At 51.4% G+C, this 16,329-nt stretch overlaps 1 protein-coding gene across 4 annotated transcripts in view; it reads left to right on the forward strand.

The window, feature by feature from the left end:
• Positions 1-16,329, forward strand: part of IFT140 (intraflagellar transport 140) — an 80,320-nt gene that overhangs the window by 9,758 nt on the left and 54,233 nt on the right. For all 4 annotated transcript variants that reach the window (XM_038540823.1, XM_038540824.1, XM_038540822.1 and 1 more), the window contains 9 exons: positions 4,288-4,409; positions 4,579-4,721; positions 6,312-6,487; positions 7,555-7,646; positions 8,229-8,335; positions 8,982-9,127; positions 12,251-12,454; positions 12,571-12,643; positions 14,501-14,592. In XM_038540823.1, coding sequence (XP_038396751.1) covers positions 4,288-4,409; positions 4,579-4,721; positions 6,312-6,487; positions 7,555-7,646; positions 8,229-8,335; positions 8,982-9,127; positions 12,251-12,454; positions 12,571-12,643; positions 14,501-14,592 — 1,155 coding nt within the window. The remainder of the gene's footprint in view (positions 1-4,287; positions 4,410-4,578; positions 4,722-6,311; positions 6,488-7,554; positions 7,647-8,228; positions 8,336-8,981; positions 9,128-12,250; positions 12,455-12,570; positions 12,644-14,500; positions 14,593-16,329) is intronic.

A 16,329-nucleotide genomic window follows, 5' to 3' on the forward strand; every position in this document is an offset into this window, starting at 1 on the left:
CAAATTCAGAATCTTACTGACAAAAGGCCATGTTAGAACGTCCTAGTTTGCATTTCTCTCACTATAAAGAGCGACTATTACTTGGAAGAGCCAGTTATGTATCCTTTCTGATCAAATTACTTACCCATTTTGGTATCAATTTGTTCCCCTTTTTTCTAGATTTTTCTTGTTTTTCAGTTCAGTTCCCACCTAATGACATTGCCTGCCCTCAGACTTCTAGTTTCTTGGTGATCTTTCCCCTCTCCCTGCTGTGGGACACTCAGCAGATCCTCTGTAGGAATGAAAGAACTCGATATCATCAAATTTTATCTTAATCTTGACTATATTAAGAAATTGCTTATAAAGCAGTTTCCTCAGGCATGCAAGTAAACCCAGGTTTGTGCTCTTGAAGCCCTTTGAGTCAAAATATTTAAGAACAGAAATCCTGGTCCTTCCAAGAAAATCTAAGGTGGCACTAGTCCTGATTTAATAACAGGTTCAAGCAGGAAGAGAAGTAACAAATTAATGAGCACTTAGAGTGCTGCACCGCCGAGAGCCCTCCTTACCAGGCTTGACCGAGGGTCTTCATCTCCCGCCAGAGAGTGTTTTGGTTAGGGTGTGTTTGGTTACCAGTGAAACCAACCCAAACTACCTGAAGTAAGGGGGGGACACTTAATCTGAGGCCAGTGGAATGTCCCACAGTCTCCAGGACAGGAGGACAGCTGGCTTCAGGACGTCTAGACCAAGAGTGGGGTACCAGTGGGCATACATGTTCCTGCAGTGTGCCCCTTGTGCCACAGCCATCTCTCTCCCCTGTCTCACCCCGTTCACAAGGCAGCACCCTTAGCTGCTGGAAACTAAGGCATTCACCCTACCATCCACCCAGAGACACCTTCCCCTCCTCTGTCCCAAGCCCAGCTTGGGGCCAGTGACCACATGGGCACAGTCAGCCTGGAAAGGGGGCACTGGGCGGATGCTGCCCAAAGTGTCCATTAGAAGAAGCTCCATAGTAAAGGTGAAAACAGCACCTGGAACAAGTCTTGTTTCCCTGCACACTCACAGAGCTGGGTGTGAGCATCAGGACACCTCGTACATGGCGATACAGCTCTGGACAGCTTCAGTGTAAACTATTAAAGAACTTCTTTTAGGTTCCCAGAGCCAGTTCCAGCATGGTGGCAGTTGGAATTCCTCAGATACCACGGGGTGCCAACAGTTCAGCTCAGTCCTGACACCGTGCACCCAGAGACAGCATCAGCCCCACAGATGAGGGGCTCGGCCCCACCTAACCGCCCCCACCGCCACCCCAGATGCCAGTCCCCAGTCCTGTGCTTCTGACTACAGGCTACAGTGGAAGACCCCCTCCTCAGACTCTTCCAGTTGGGCTAGAGCGGCTCAGGCTCATGTTATCAGTTTATCAGAGGGTGGGATAGAGGAGACGAATCTACAGCTGGATGAAGAGATACACAGGGCGAGGCCTGGGGTGGGCACAGAGCTCCCAAGGGTCTCCAGGTGCCACTCCCCCCACACCGCCAGGTAGTCAACTACCTGGAAGCTCTCTGAACCCAGTCCTTTTGGGTCTTTATGGAGGCTTCACTGTGTAGTCCTGATGGACTAAGTCATTGGTCATTTGCGATGGATTCAATGGAATGGGGTGGGGGGGCTGTCCCCTCCCTGGAGGTCGGGGTGGGCCTGAAACTTGAGCCCTCTGATGAGCAGTTGGTCATCCTGGCAGCCCACCCTGCCCTTGGGTAGAGCCCCGAAGTCCTCTTCAGTTGCTCTTGCATAGGGCTGATTTCTTGCCTTCAGGAGTAACTTTCTTGCCTTCTGGGGGGACTTGTCTAAGTCTGATTGCATAAAATTGTGTTGAGTAAAGTTGCCGTCAGGAGGATGAGACTACTCAGGGTTTGTCTCCAGCCTAACCCTGGTTATCTAGAAACCTGAGGTAGAGCACATTCGACTCATTGTAACTTTTCTGAGAGCTTTACTGTGCAAATTGCTTTTTAAGGCCAACGTTACAGTTGATCCTCTTAGTTGATTCTCAAACAACTTGGAGGTTCAGGGTATCACTCCCTCCCAGTCAGAAATCAGTAGAACTCTGGACCCCCTGAAACTTACCTACTAATGGCCTACTGTTGACTCGAAGCTCTGCCAATAACATAAATAGTCAATTAACACATATTTTGTGGGGACACCTGGGTGGCTCAGTGGTTGAGTGTCTGCCTTTCGGCTCAGGTCATGATCCTGGGGTCCTGGGATCGAGTTCCGAATCTGGCTCCCTGTGAGGAGCCTGCTTCTCCCTCTGCCTGTGTCTCTGCCTCTCTCTCTCTGTCTCTCATGAATAAATCTTTAAAAAAAACAAACACATAATTTGTGTGTCACATGTATTACGTACTGTTCTGACGATGAAGTAGGCTAGAATAAAGAAAATGGTAAGAACCTCATAAGGAAGAGCAAATACATTTAGAGCATTATACTGTGTTTGCCGCGAAAATTCCACATACAAGTGGACCCACGAAGTTCAGACCCGAATTGTTCAAGGATCATCTGCATTCGGAAACCACAATTCCTATCTGCGATACAGTCATACAGTCGTCCTCCCTGGCCTGCCTGTGGGGATGTTGGGAGTACCTGCGGATTGAAAGAAGGGTAGGAGGGAGAGTATAGGCACTCCTTTGTCCACTGACCTTGAGTGGGAGGAGCACCTTGAGGATCTCTTGGGCCTCAGAGCAAAGGGCCCCTTGCAAATGGATTCAGATGGAAGTAGTGCTCTTTGGGAAAGTGTAGCTTGCATCCCAGCCGGGCCAGTGCTGATGGCACTGTCTCTCCACCGTTACCTCTAGCGCTGGTTGGCATCCTCAGTTTGAGAACTTGATGACTTAAAAACTGAACGTGTGGTATACCTGGCACCCAGATGCTGGTTTCTTTGGGTTTCCTCCAATAACAGGAGCCAGGGCTCCTTGGAGAAATGGCTGATTGTAGGACTGGGGCCAGTGAGCCTAAAGAATCTGTAGCACCAGAAAGATAGGAAGTGCTCGCAAAACCCTCAGTACGGGGTGTGTCAGAGGCCCACAGGAGCTAACGGAAGACCTCCAGTGGCCAAAGCTGGAACTTCAACATAAACAAAGCAATGCTAGATTGTAACCTGAAGTCAAGTCAACGTCTGTGACATCAGTCATGGTATAACTGTGTGGTTTAATAATTAAGTCAGTGGTGGAGAAGAGACAGATCTCCATGCTGAGGAACCCCAAATGATTTATGTAGATGGTTCATGCCCGAGGAGGTGACTTCCTTCCAAACAGTACAGGACTGAAAGGAGGAGAAAGAAGAAGGACTTCACTGGGGCCAAGGTCACAGATGAGACCTCAGCCGGGAGGGGAGGGGCAGCAGCTGCACAGACACATCATGGCAACGACACCGATCCTGACATGCCGTGACAAGAAGGGCACGTGATCTCTGGCCTTCTCCCCAAACCCACAGCCCAGTCCAGTCGTGAGAAGAGCATGAGCCGAGTCCCAGTAGAGGGACGTCCGCAGCAGCCCTGCGCAGTCCTCAACACCGGAGGGTCAGAGACGCTATCCCTGCCCAGAGAGGCCTAAGGAGATGTGACACCCCAATGTTCTGTGGCTCCCGAAGAGGATCCTGAGACAAAGAGCGGGCGTTAGGGAGGAACTGAGGAAATGTAACTAAAGCACAGTTCTAGTTAATACAGTAGGTCAGTATCGGCTGATTGATCCTGAGAGCTGTACCACATAAGTACGATCTGCTAATAGGAGAAGCTCGAGGTAGACAATGGGACTTCTCTGAATGATCTCGCCACTTTTTTTTAAAAGATTTTATTTATTTATTTGAGAGACAGAGTGAGCGAGAGAGAGAGAGCAGATGAGCAGGGACAGAGGGAGAGGGAGAAGCAGACTCCTCGCTGAGCAGGGAGCCCGATGTAGGACTTGATCCCAGGACCCCAGGATCATGACCTGAGCTGAAGGCAGATGCTTAACATACTTAGCCACCCAGGTGCCCCAACCTTGCCACTTTTTACAAATCTGAATCTATTCTAAAACTGAGTTTTAAAAGCTGGACATGTGACTGTTGTTCTCTCCAGGGAATAAGGATAGCAGAGGGCACACAGAAATGCTTCTGGTTTCTTCTTGGAATATTTTTTAATGATTTGTAGTCAGCAGTGCATGTGTAGCAGTTTTGTAGTTTTGTTGAAGAGGAACGAGCCTGTCTTCAGTGGCACAGCATAACTCTTGCTTTACACTGGTCACTCTGTGAGAATGTGTCTCCTCCCCACGGCGTTGGGTTTTCCAGCTTGGTGTCCTGCTCTTGTGGAGGTTGGACCAAAGAGGTCGAGTACAAGGGACGCCCCTGCTGAAACACGACCACGGAAAACCCCTAACTCACTGTATCTTCCGGCTCCCCCCTCCTGGCGAGTAAGTAGAGCTCATGTGGTGGCCTTATCTCTACTTCCCTTGGGGCTGGTGCGGGGCAGGCCATGGCTCCTCCTTACCGAGTCATAGCCTCCTGCTGCTCTGAGCACATCTGTAGTGACAACACCTTCCTAGAAGGAATCCTGACTTCCCTCATGTCTGCCTTTCAAAGGGACCTTGTTCAGTTGGCGAAGGCAGCTGTGAGCGGTGACGAGAGAGCCCTGGACATGTTTAACTGGAGGAAAACTGGCTTTGGAAGTTTCCTGAAAATGGGATCTCAAGAGGGACTATCATTCTTTGTCAGCTTGATGGATGGTGAGAGACTTAGGTGGGGATTCTAGGACGAGGAAGCATTGTAGGGTCTGGTAAGGATTTTAAACAAAGAGATGATGTTTCTGCATCAAACAGAAGGCTGTGTGTGTGCCCGTTGTGGAGCGATGCGTTAGCAGCCCTCGGCGGCTACTTATCCAGTGTTCAAAGAGGGGCCTCACTTTGTCCTGATAGAGACGAATGGGCTTTGCTTGCATTCAAAGGGCTCTCATGACGGGGCTGCCCGTCAGCAGACTCCCTGACTGCTCCCGGCAGGACGGACAGTGCCGCGGTCCTGCTGCTCACTCTTCGTGATGGGGAAGCACCCTTACCTGTCATTGTTTGGCTGACCTTGGGAGGGAGAGCGGCGGGCGGGACGGGCGCGGGCTTCGTCTGCAGCCACCAGCCAGCCTTGGCGGATGGTCAGTGTCAAGTCCACCTTCTGGACTCGGAATCCTCAGCGTCAGCAGGGAGACAGGCCAGTGACAGCCGATAAGTGCAGTATGGGGTAAGGGGACAGAAGAGTGGTTTACGCTCGTGGAGGACACTCACACGTATGTGTGCTGCAGAAGCGAGATTAAGGAAGTGAGCTTCCCGAAGATGCTGAGCTTCTGGAGGACGTGCTTCCACGCAGCTCAGCCCTGATGGGAAAAGAGAGCAGAGGATAGCTGCCAGGGGCTGGGGCTTTTGTCACTTTTCAAATAGAGATACCATTTGTTTCTGGAGATAAGGGGACAGCTGGTGGAGAGAACTTTGAGGAAGTCCTGAGGGATAGGAGTGGGCATGGAACCTCGGGCAGTGTGGGGAAGATGCTAGCACAAGGCCCCCCTGGCAAGGAGTCAAGAAGATGGTGTGCGAAGAGGGCCCAGCAGACAGGTGTGCAGTGGGGACAGGCCTGGCTCTGGCGGGGTTGGTCCTGTCCCTTAGGCAGCAGCTGTGGGCTTCGGGGGCAGATCTCCCCTTGTCAGACCGCTGCCTGCAAGCTCACCGCAAATGTCAGCTGCGTGAACACATTGAGAGTGTGTCGCCAAGCCTGCCACCGATGCTCACTGAGGCAGAGGCAGTGCCGGCATGGTCGTGTCATGCCGACCATGGGCCCCTGCACAACCTCGAGCCTGCCAGTTGAATGGGAAGCCAAGTATTCCCTGGAAACAGATAAGAGGAGGCCGGGAGAATGAGGAGGTTTGTGCGGCCGAGATGAGTTGCTTCAGGCACTCCCAGGAGACTCCCCACAGATTCAGAAGCCCAAAGGGAACCTGGAGGACAAGGAGGACCTGGCAGGCCAGGCAGGGCAAGGGAAGAGAGGCCTCTGGGGTGGGACACATGCCTATGGATACAAAGAGTGCCAGCAGGAAAGCCAGCCATGTGGGAGGGCCATCGCTTGGGCCTCAGCAGGTGGCACCCCGGAGAATGGACAGCGGGGTGAAATGGTGGAAGTGACTTCAGAGACGGCCTGGGAGGTCATGTGCGGATGTTTTTAAAATGTTTTATTTGTGAATATTTATGATGAGGATGTTTATTTTGCAAAGGTCTGTAAGTAGATATGAGTGCCGCAGGCAAGTGCCACGCCCCCTGGACTGACCCCTTTGCCCTTAGGGACAGTGCTCTACGTGGATGAGAAAGGGAAGAGCACCCAGGTGGCATCCACAGACAGCTCCATCCAAACGCTCTTCTACATCGAGAAGAGGGAGGCCCTGGTGGTGGTCACGCAGAACCTGCTGCTGTCTCTGTACGTGGTGAGGCCCGAGGGCAAAGCAGAGGAAGTGATGAAGGTAGGCGGGACAGTGGGCAGCAGGCCTCGGCCAGGGCCAGGCCAAACCTGCCACACCACGCCGACAGAGCTGTCCAGTGGCATCACCTACACGGCGCGGTTGCCAGGAGCTTTGCAGGTGTCACTGGACAGGGGTGGGAGGCTCTGGGCTCGCTCAGGCCTGCGCCCCCTTGAGTGGCTGGCTCACAGCCTGTATATTCTCCTGTGACACAGAAGAACCGCTTACCTTGCCATGGCTCATTTGACCTAGGGGTGGAGATAGGTGGGACGGGAACATGATCTGGCTTCCCATCTGTGCGTAGATGAGCATACTCGCTTCTATCACAGCTGTCCCTGGCCCAAGCACACACATAGGTGGTTTTGCCCGAGGGTCAGTCTCCCTCCTGGGTAGCAGATGTTTGGCTGTGGCTCCTGGGAAACAGTGAGACCCCCGTGCAGGTGCCTTTCAGCTCCGCCCTGGGCTCTTGCTGATGGGAGGATGCTGTGGGGTGTGCCCCGGCACTGGATGCTGCTCGAGGTGTGCAGCTCACCAAGGACTGGTCCTCCCTGCCCTCCTGGTTCCCTGGTTTGTACCAGAGGAATCTGTGTTCCTCCAAGAATTCGGGACTTTCCCTAAAGATACTCTTGTAGATTACAGAGTTGATTGATTTTTGTAAGTCGGTGTTCACACTGGCATTTCTGTGTTCCTGGCACAATAGTTGGAAATAGAGTCCCTGAGTCCCGTGGACCTGGGTTCAGATCCCCTTGAGCCGCTCACTGGCTGGGGGGCCCTGGACAGGTTTGTCCTCTGCAGAACGGGGTCGAGACAGCTGCTCGAGAGATGTGGTCAGGCCCGAACTCGGCTCAGCTTGGTGGTCACTTACCAGGTGCCATGCCCACAGCAACTGTAATTATTAACCACTTAATACCGAACAAAGAGTAGTACTGCAGAGTCAAGGCCACCTTCCCCATGTCCACACCCATGCTGCACCTGCCCAGCTGTCAAGTCTCCACCAGGGCACCACACACACCAGAGACACCGGGCTGATGAGAGCAACATGCTTCTTTTGGGTTATTTCTCATTATCAGGTGAAGTTGAGCGGGAAGACGGGTTGCCGGGCAGACATCGCATTGATTGAAGGCAGCGTGCTTGTGACCGCCATAGGGGAACCTGTTCTCAGGTAAGAGCCTGGCTCCTCAGTGAGCACTGCCATTAACATCCAGTCTCTTTGGAGTAATATTCTTATTGGAGTGTAGCATACATACAGAAAAATATGGATTATAATGACCTTTCACAAATTGGACACGTCCATATAACCAGGTCTGAGATTGAAAAGCAAAGATACCACAGACCCCAGGCATCCCCACTCTGCCCTCACAGTGTAGGCTCCTCACTGTCCTGATGTCTGTGTGTGGATCTTTGGCCTGTTCTTTTTAGCTTGGTGTAAATGGAATCATGTGTTGTGTTTACTTATCCAGCTGCTTCAGTTCTGTGTGATGTGGGAGGGGGTGGTTCCTTATGTTACTGCATGTGGTTGGAGTCCCTTCATTCTCGTGAGCTGGTGTCACACACCAGCCCCCTGCTCCCTTTGATTACAAACATGGCATTGGATAGATGTAAACATATTGCTGGCAGTCTGTTCATATCAGAGTCCCAAGGGCGTGCTTGCTTCCAGATGGCTCTGCAAGTTGAGCAGGACCCTCAGGGCTGAGGGCAGCCCCTGACGCGGCTCCTGAAGGGAGCTCTCTTCCTTTCATTGTAGATTCTGGGATCTAGAAGGTGGAGAGAATTACATGCTGAGTCCAGCAGAGAAGTTTGGTTTTGAAAAAGCTGAGAACATAAACTGTGTTTCTTACTGTAAAACCAAAGGTGAGACTTCTCGGGCAGGTGCAAGAGTGGGAGGGAGGTGGCCTCAGCCTCGCTCTGGGGGCTGCAGAACGATGACAGGACTGCAGCTCTTCAAAGAATGGTGAATCGGTAGTGACTGTGAGTCACTTGAACAGAGTCACTCGGAAATGAGAAAGTGACAGTACAGCTTTGCTTGCATACATGAAGGCCAAGGGGCTGGCTCGAAAGGGTGACCAACCTAGTTACATGCAGTTGACCTCTCTTCTCTCTGGAAACCACAAGAAAAAGTGTGAGAAACATTAAAAATACTTGTGTATGTCCTTGTATGCATGGGTGTGTGCGCACGCGCGCGTGTATGTACAGAGGAGGCTAGAGAAACAGAAGATGTGCCTGCTGAGCGCTAAGTGCCATGCTAGCCCTGGGGAAGCAGCCCCGAACAAGCGGACTGCCCTGGACAGGCAGACAGGCCCCTGGTCTCCTGGAGACTGACAGAAAATAGCACCAACAGTCCCCAGCACCATCCTCCCAGGTGGGAACAGGTACAGAACTGGAGGTCACTGGGCAGGGGGCTGATGCCCGGATATTTCAGAGCCATGGTCAGGGAAGAGAGATTCCTATTGCTTTTAACCTTCCACTCAATTCCCGTGAACTTTGTTTTTACCGATAGGTCTTCTGGCAGCGGGCACCGATAAAGGGCGAGTAGCCATTTGGAGAAAACTGCCAGGCCCCCAGAGCAGCCGAGTGGCAGAGGGCAAGGACAGGTGGATTTTTCAGACCCCTAGTGAGCTCGAAGGCAACATCACACAGATTAAGGTACAAGCCACCAGGGTGCAGGGTGCTCTCATCCTGCAAAAGTGGAGGAAGTGATTGGTTTTTAACTATTTTTGTCAGTTATGCACCTTAAGACTATGTAAAAATAACAACAATAGAATAAAGGGCTTTGGGCTTTCAGATTGTGGGTCTGGGATTGTGGCCGTGTAGTCATCTGTATCTTACCTGTGTACCCATCCCTTTATCACCTATCTACCTACCCTGAAAGCAGCTTTATCGAGCTCTGTAGCATACCTATTTTGCTCAACCACTGAGCCACCCAGGTATCCCCCAATTTTCTTTTAGCATATTCAGAGTTTCGCAGCCATCACAATGCCTCTTAGACCACCATCAGCGCCCCAGAAGGAGAGCCTGTGTGTGTCGGCAGTTCCCCCACCCCCACTCTTCCTCTGTGCAGACACTCCTCTGCTTTCTGTCCCTGTGGGCTCACCTGTCTGGGCATGTTGTAGACATGGATGCGTGCTCTCTGTCACTGAGCATCATGTTTTCCAGGTTTGCCCACTCGGCAGCACATGGCAGCTACGCGTTGCTTTTATGGCTGAGTAGCACCCATGGCAGGGACAGGGATGGGGACAGACTACCTTCTGTTATCCTTCCAGCTGTCTGCAGACACTTGGGTTGTTTCCACATTTGGACTTTGTGAACTCTGCTACTGTGAACATTTGTGTACAACTTTCATTGTGGACTTAATGATTTTATTTCTCTTGAGCATATGCTTTTTCTCCTTGTAAATACTGTCTTTCTGGTGATGGTCCGTATTTGGGGGCCTTGGGCATGTGGATGGTCTCCTTTGGGGCATGTTGCCGCTGTTTGCTTGTTTATTTGTTTAGTGACTTGGTGGGACCACTGTGGTGGTGTTTCTTTCCCCTGCAGTGTGAGCCTCTGACATCACTTCTCACAGGGCTGGCCTTGGGCATGTGGATGGTCTCCCCAATGGCTCTGGGGGCTGACTGTCCTGTCCCCTGAGCTGCTGAGCTTTCTGCCTCCCCAGGTGCTGGCCGATGGCTCTATGGTTTCCTGCAGCACCCCCGGGCATCACTTACACCACAGTCCAGTCCCATGAGATTTGGGCAGGTGTGCTCTTTGAGTTCAGGGTTTATGGTTTGTTCTGACTGAGGAAGATTCCTCCTAAGTGTGTCCTTCTCCAGATCCCTCTGATCAGTGGTCTGGCCTGCTGTGGAGTTTGTAGCGCTCAGGAAGCTTCCAGCCTCCTCTTCAAGCTTACCACCATTAAAACCTCCAGTCTCTTGAAGAGCATCCTTAGGTTTGGACTTATCCACATTGTGTTTCAAATGAGGTCACTTTCTTTAAGGAACCTGTCAGAGCTCTCTATTCCTATGGACTACATCTCCCCTTGGGGGAAAAAAAATCTGAGTCACTGCTCCAGAGCTTGGGTGTGGGGACAGTGGCCACTTGCCTCTCTGTGAGCAGGGAGCTGGACGCAGCAGCCTCTGGTCTTCTCAGGTAGCCTCTCCCAGCACGGAGCATCTGCAGTGTAAGCGAGCTGGGGCAAGGGCATGGGGGCCCAGTGTTCTCAGGCACCCTGTGAGCCCAAGGGACCCCACCTCCCACAGCATGGAGTTGGGGGAATGAGAAACGCTGCCCAGGAAGATGCTGTAGCCCCACCTGGGTGCTGAATAGGGAGCCGACCTCTTGGCCATGCCTGCCCAGGGGAGCTCCTGCATACCAAGTGGGAGAGGCAGGACAGCGGGGGTCATAGACACTGTTCTTACCAGATTTAGCAGATTTTCCTGAACTGTGTTGCCTCACACGTGATTTCTGGAGAACGAGGTGACTGTTTCCTCCTACTTTCCCCCAGTTCTGCCTGTTGCCACCTCAGGGTCCTCACCTGTCTCTCACCCCTGCTGAGTATAATCCTCTGAGACAGAATCTATTTAATCCTGCCTAGCCATGAAAGGAAGATGTACCTAGCAAATCACTGAGGGCACCGCAGAGCACTTTGGGGGTTACCTTTAGAGCCTCCTCTCAGGCCACAGGTAAAAATAGCTTCTGGATGAATTAGTTAAATATCTTAACTAAGTCAAAATAAATAGCTCAAAATAGCATAGAATATTAACAGATCTGTAGAGAAAGTACAACTTTCTCAGATGTGAAGTAATAGGAAGAGCCACACTAATTTTCCTAAAGGACGTAAATGAGAAACCAAGTACAGGGTGACACATGCATACCGTGTTCCTTAAAGAGAAGCTTCAGTTTTATAAGAGTGTTATTTCTTCCCAAGTAAATGTACAGGTTACTATACACCCAGTAAAAATAATAACCCTTTTCTTTTCTGGGAGAATTCAACAAAATAAACTCATCTAGGAGAGCACAGGGCCAAAGAAAAAAATGTATAGAGAATCAGAACATTTCCGAATTACAAACCAGAATATATCTCAAAACTGTAGCAATTAATTAAAACAGTATGTGCTTACTCGGGAATGGATAAACATATCACTGGAATGGAGTAGGAAATCCCAGAACAGACTGAGAAAGATTTGGAAGTTTAATATGAAATTATGAAAGCAGCATTTCACATCACTGGGGAGAGCCAGATAATTTAATATGTCATGTCCACTAGCTCTCCATTTGTAAAAAATAAACATCCCTAAATTAACAACCAGTAAGAACAGACACAAGACAGGGGTGCCTGGGTAGCTCAGTCAGTTGGGCATCTGCCTTTGCCTCGGGTTATGATCCCAAGATTCTGGGATCAAGCCCCATATCATTGGGTTTTCTGCTCAGCGGGAGCCTGCTTCTCCCTCTCCCTCTGCCTGCTACTTCCCCTGCAGCGGGTGTGCTCTCGCGTTCTCTCTCTCTCTCTCTCTCTCTCTCTCAAATAAAATATTTTTTAAAAAAAGACAGACATGAGACAGAAGAGCCATGTAAGTGTTTGCCCGTTGCGTTACAACTTGGGTGTCAGTATTATAAGATTTTCTAAAGTATATATTTTATGCTAGTAAATTTTTAAATCAGTTTACACTGATGAGAGGAAATAGTGCCAGGAAAATTGTTGATGAATCCTATGTTTATAACACTTTCCTGCCTGCATCTCCCTTCTCTTTGTTCATACTTTTGTCTCTGTCCCTGTGGCATGGAATGAAGTGGGGCTCCCGGAAGAGCCTCCTGGCAGTGAACAACATGAGCTCCGTGGTGATCCTCAGCGAGCAGGCCATGTCTTCACACTTCCATCAGCAAGTGGCCGTGGTGCAGACTTCCCCAAGCTTACTGAGCGTGTCCTTCCTGTCCACGGGGGTGACACACAGCCTGCGTATAGACATGCACGTCAGTGGAGTGTTCACCACCAAGGTGACTACAAGGGTGGCCATGGGGTTGACAAAGGACCTGGCCGGTTTTCTGAGTTGTTCAGGGTGGTAAGGGGTCTGGGTGGCAGGTCTCTTCTTAATTTCCATGATTTTTTTTAGGATGCCATTGCTGTCTGGAACGGAAAACAGGTGATGGTCTTTGAGCCTTCTGGAGGCACATTACGGAATGCAGGTAGGAGTCTTGTTCCCTAGAGGGGGCTCATAGCAGCCTGTTTTATTTTCTGACCATCTAATGGGGGTATTGGTGCCAGTGCTGTGGGCAGGGGGTTGACAGAGGACCACCAGGAGCCCCTTGTGTCAGTCCTTCGACCTGTGCTCTGGCTCCATACTGCTGGGCATCACCTTACTGAAGCCAGTCAAGGTGGCCAAGAAGCCCTCCCAGGCACCGGGACAATGAAAGAGTCGGGAATTAAGGCTATATGAGCATAAACATCAACAGTGCTTGCCAAGGAAGGGGGTTGCTACACACCCAGCTTCTGAACTGCTTCCAGACCACGCAGAACAGCGAGCCCCATGGCATCTTGACTGAGGCCAGCCTCTGTCTGGAAATCTGAGGATAGATTAGTCAGACATGCTCTATCAGCTTGCACCTCCTGTCTCCGTGGGCTGCCCTGACCCTCCCTCTTCAGCACATGCCTACAAGAGTGGCAGGGGCTGCCATACCGGGGGCGCAAACCAGACAGACATTTACTTTCTCACAGCTGTAGAGCTCAGAAGTCCAAACTCATGGTTCCCCAAATCATGGCATCAACAACCGCTCCACCTCCTGAGCTCTAGGGAAGTCTGTTCCTCACTTCTCCCTGCATTTGGTGGCTGTTGGCCATCCCTGGCTGGATCACATTCTTCCAGAGTCTACCTTCATTGTCACCTTGTTCCTGTCTGAAATCTACCTCCCTCTTATAGGGGCACTTGGGGTTGCATTTAGGGTCCACCTAAATAATCCAAGATAATCTCCCCATCTCAGGACCTTCCCATCTTTGGCCAACATAATTTTTTTTTTTTAGATTTTATTTATTTATTCATAAGACACAGAGACGGAGGCAGAGACACAGGCAGAGGGAGAAGCAAGCTGGCAAGCTGGGAGATGTGCCCCATCTTTGGCCAATATACTCACATTCACAGGTTCCAGGGACCAGGACCTGATAGCTCCAGGGGCCATGTGCAGTCTGCCATAATGACCCTCCAGGTGGGCCCCTCACCCAGCGCTCCTGCACAGTTGTACCGTTCACCCACGTTGACTCCACAGGAATGGTCATCCGTATGCTCCAGGGGGTTCCCCCCATGTGTTTACAGAACAGCTCTCACCCCAGGGGTGCTTCTCCACTGGGGGTCACCCTCTTACCATCCCTCCCTCCTTTTCACCTCTAACACTTCATTACCTACACTTGTCATACTTTTCCTGCTCTGCCTTGTGTTATGTCCATAATTAGTGTCTTCTCCTGCAGCATGGACCCCCTTGGAGTAAGGGTGAACTTCTAATACCCTCAGGAGGATAGCACAGCGGGTGCTCAAGTGCTCCCTGTCTTGTGTGTGTGATCATCTCCCGGGCTAGATAAGAATCCATCTAGGGACGCCTGGGTGGCTCAGTGGTTGAGTGTCTGCCTTTGGCTCAGGGTGTGACCCTGGGGTCCCGGGATCAAGTCCTACATCAGGCTCCCTGCATGGAGCCTGCTTCTCCCTCTGCCTGTGTCTCTGCCCCTCTCTCTCTGTGTCTCTCATGAATAAACAAAATCTTAAAAAAAAAAAAAAAAAGAACCCATCTAGAGAAAGACAACGGTTCGAGGTCTCTAGAGCTCTACTGAAGGGGAACAGACGGCCACCTAAACACTTGTACTGCGGTGCTGTAGTGCTGCAGCCCCACCAGACCAGAGAGGCGGCCTCATCTGTACTCCAGCCCCTGGCCCACATGCTATTCCCGTCCCTTAGGGCCTCACTGTCCTCACCTACGCAGAAAACGCAGCCCTCACAACACTCTGAGCATGTAAGAAGAGATGGGCCGCTGCCTCATTATGTCCCTCTCTCGTCCTAGGAACTTTCCTGTGTGAGACTCCAGTGTTAGCCATGCATGAGGACAATGTGTACACCGTGGAGCCAAACCGAGTTCAAGTTCGAACCTGGCAGGTAAATCACTGCTCTGGAGCGAGTGGGCTTGATGATGAAAGTCACTAGAACAGTTTAAAAGGCCGTCTCTAAACCAAGCCAAAGCTGCTTACTGACCTCACGCAGCCAGATCACAGCCCCCCCTGGCCCGGTACTTGCCTGTGAAACTGGACTCTGGGCTAGTCTGTGCGCTATGACTGCTGAGACCTGTGGATTCGGGAAGTGGGGCAGGGCCTCGCAAGTGATGAGCATTGGATTGCTGGCCCCTGAACGCACGGACTGGGAAGGGGGAGGGCATGTTTGCTGGAGTTCATGTGATCTTCAAGGCTGAAGGGCCATCAGTTCAGGAAAGGCCTTTCCCACTGGCTCTCCTGCAGCCTCTGTTCCCCCCGGTGCGTGGAGTAGGAGGCCCCTGCCTACCGCCATCCCAGACGCTGGCGGGAACCTGGCGCAGACAGGGTGTAACAAAGGACCACACACTGGGTGGCTTAAAGCAATAGAAATTTATTCTCTTGCAGTTGGGGAGGTCAGATGTCCAAACTCCTGAGTGTAAGCAGGGTTGGCCCCTTTAGAGGTTCTGATGGAGCATCCATCCCCTGCTCTCCAGCCTCTGGGGGCTCTAGCCCGCTTTGGCATTTCTTGGCTCATAGATGCATCACTCCATTTGTGCCTCTGTCTTCTCCTTGTGTCTGTGTCTTATAAAGACTCTTGTCCTTGGATTTAGGGGCAGCCTAATCCAGAATGGTCTCCCCTTGAGATCCTTAATTATATCTGCAAAGGCTCCTTTTCCAAATAAGGTCACATTCACAAATTCCAGGTGGATGTGCCTTTTGGGGGCCACCACTTGGTGCAGTACCCACAGCAGTGCTCTGTCAAGGTCGGGAAAATCTTCACACCCCAACTTCAGGTGCCACTGCTCCCTCAGGGTCTGAGTTGTGGGCTGAGATCTAGCCTTCACTTCTGGAGGCTGCTGGACACGTGTGCTCTTGTCCTCCTACCTCACATGCTGCTCCTCCTTCCTGCCGCCCTTCCCCAAGGGGCTTCCATGGAGTTCTTCCTGAGGGGGCTCGCTGTGGGTGGGGAGTGTCACTGGGGGAGCCCTAGAGTAGAGGCTTGATGTGGGGAAGGTGCCAGTTGGGGGCAGGCCAGGCTAGGCTGCTGGCCCCTGAGGTCTTCAGTCTGTTTGAGGTGGGAAGGAGGCTGGACCCCACTGCTGCCAACACTTGGTGGGGATGTCTGCTGTGGACGTGAAGCTGGGGCTTGGAGGGCCCATGTTAACGACCCATGAAGGATGTCGCTATGTGAGCAAGAGGACCTGGGGGCCCCGCTGCAGGGCTGGGGAGGGAGGGTGAACAACCTGTGAGAAGAGGGCTCTGAACCGTAGATTTAAAACTACCCATTATTTTAGCTGCAAAAAAATGGGTTTATCTGGGAATAGGAGAATTGTGGTCTGGAACAAGCAAGCTAAAGCTAAATCATAGCAAGACTGCAGAACCCAGGAGAGGAGGCTCTGCTGTGGGGGTGACCAGCCTGTTGTAAACGGAACGTGCATTGGATGAAGCTGACCACTGCAAGTGTAGAGGCTTCTCATTGGCTGGGCTGTTGCTGGGGGAGGAGGCACGCTTCCTTCCTCCTGCTGGGATCATACAGGTGACCCCCATGCAGTCAAAAATCCACGTATAACTGGACTCCCCCAAAAACTGGCAGCTCAAATCTTTGCTGATAGTACAGTTAACACATATTTTGTATGTTTTATGC

The sequence above is a fragment of the Canis lupus genome, chromosome 6 (genome assembly GCF_011100685.1).
Source record: "Canis lupus familiaris isolate Mischka breed German Shepherd chromosome 6, alternate assembly UU_Cfam_GSD_1.0, whole genome shotgun sequence".
Lineage (NCBI taxonomy): Eukaryota > Metazoa > Chordata > Mammalia > Carnivora > Canidae > Canis > Canis lupus.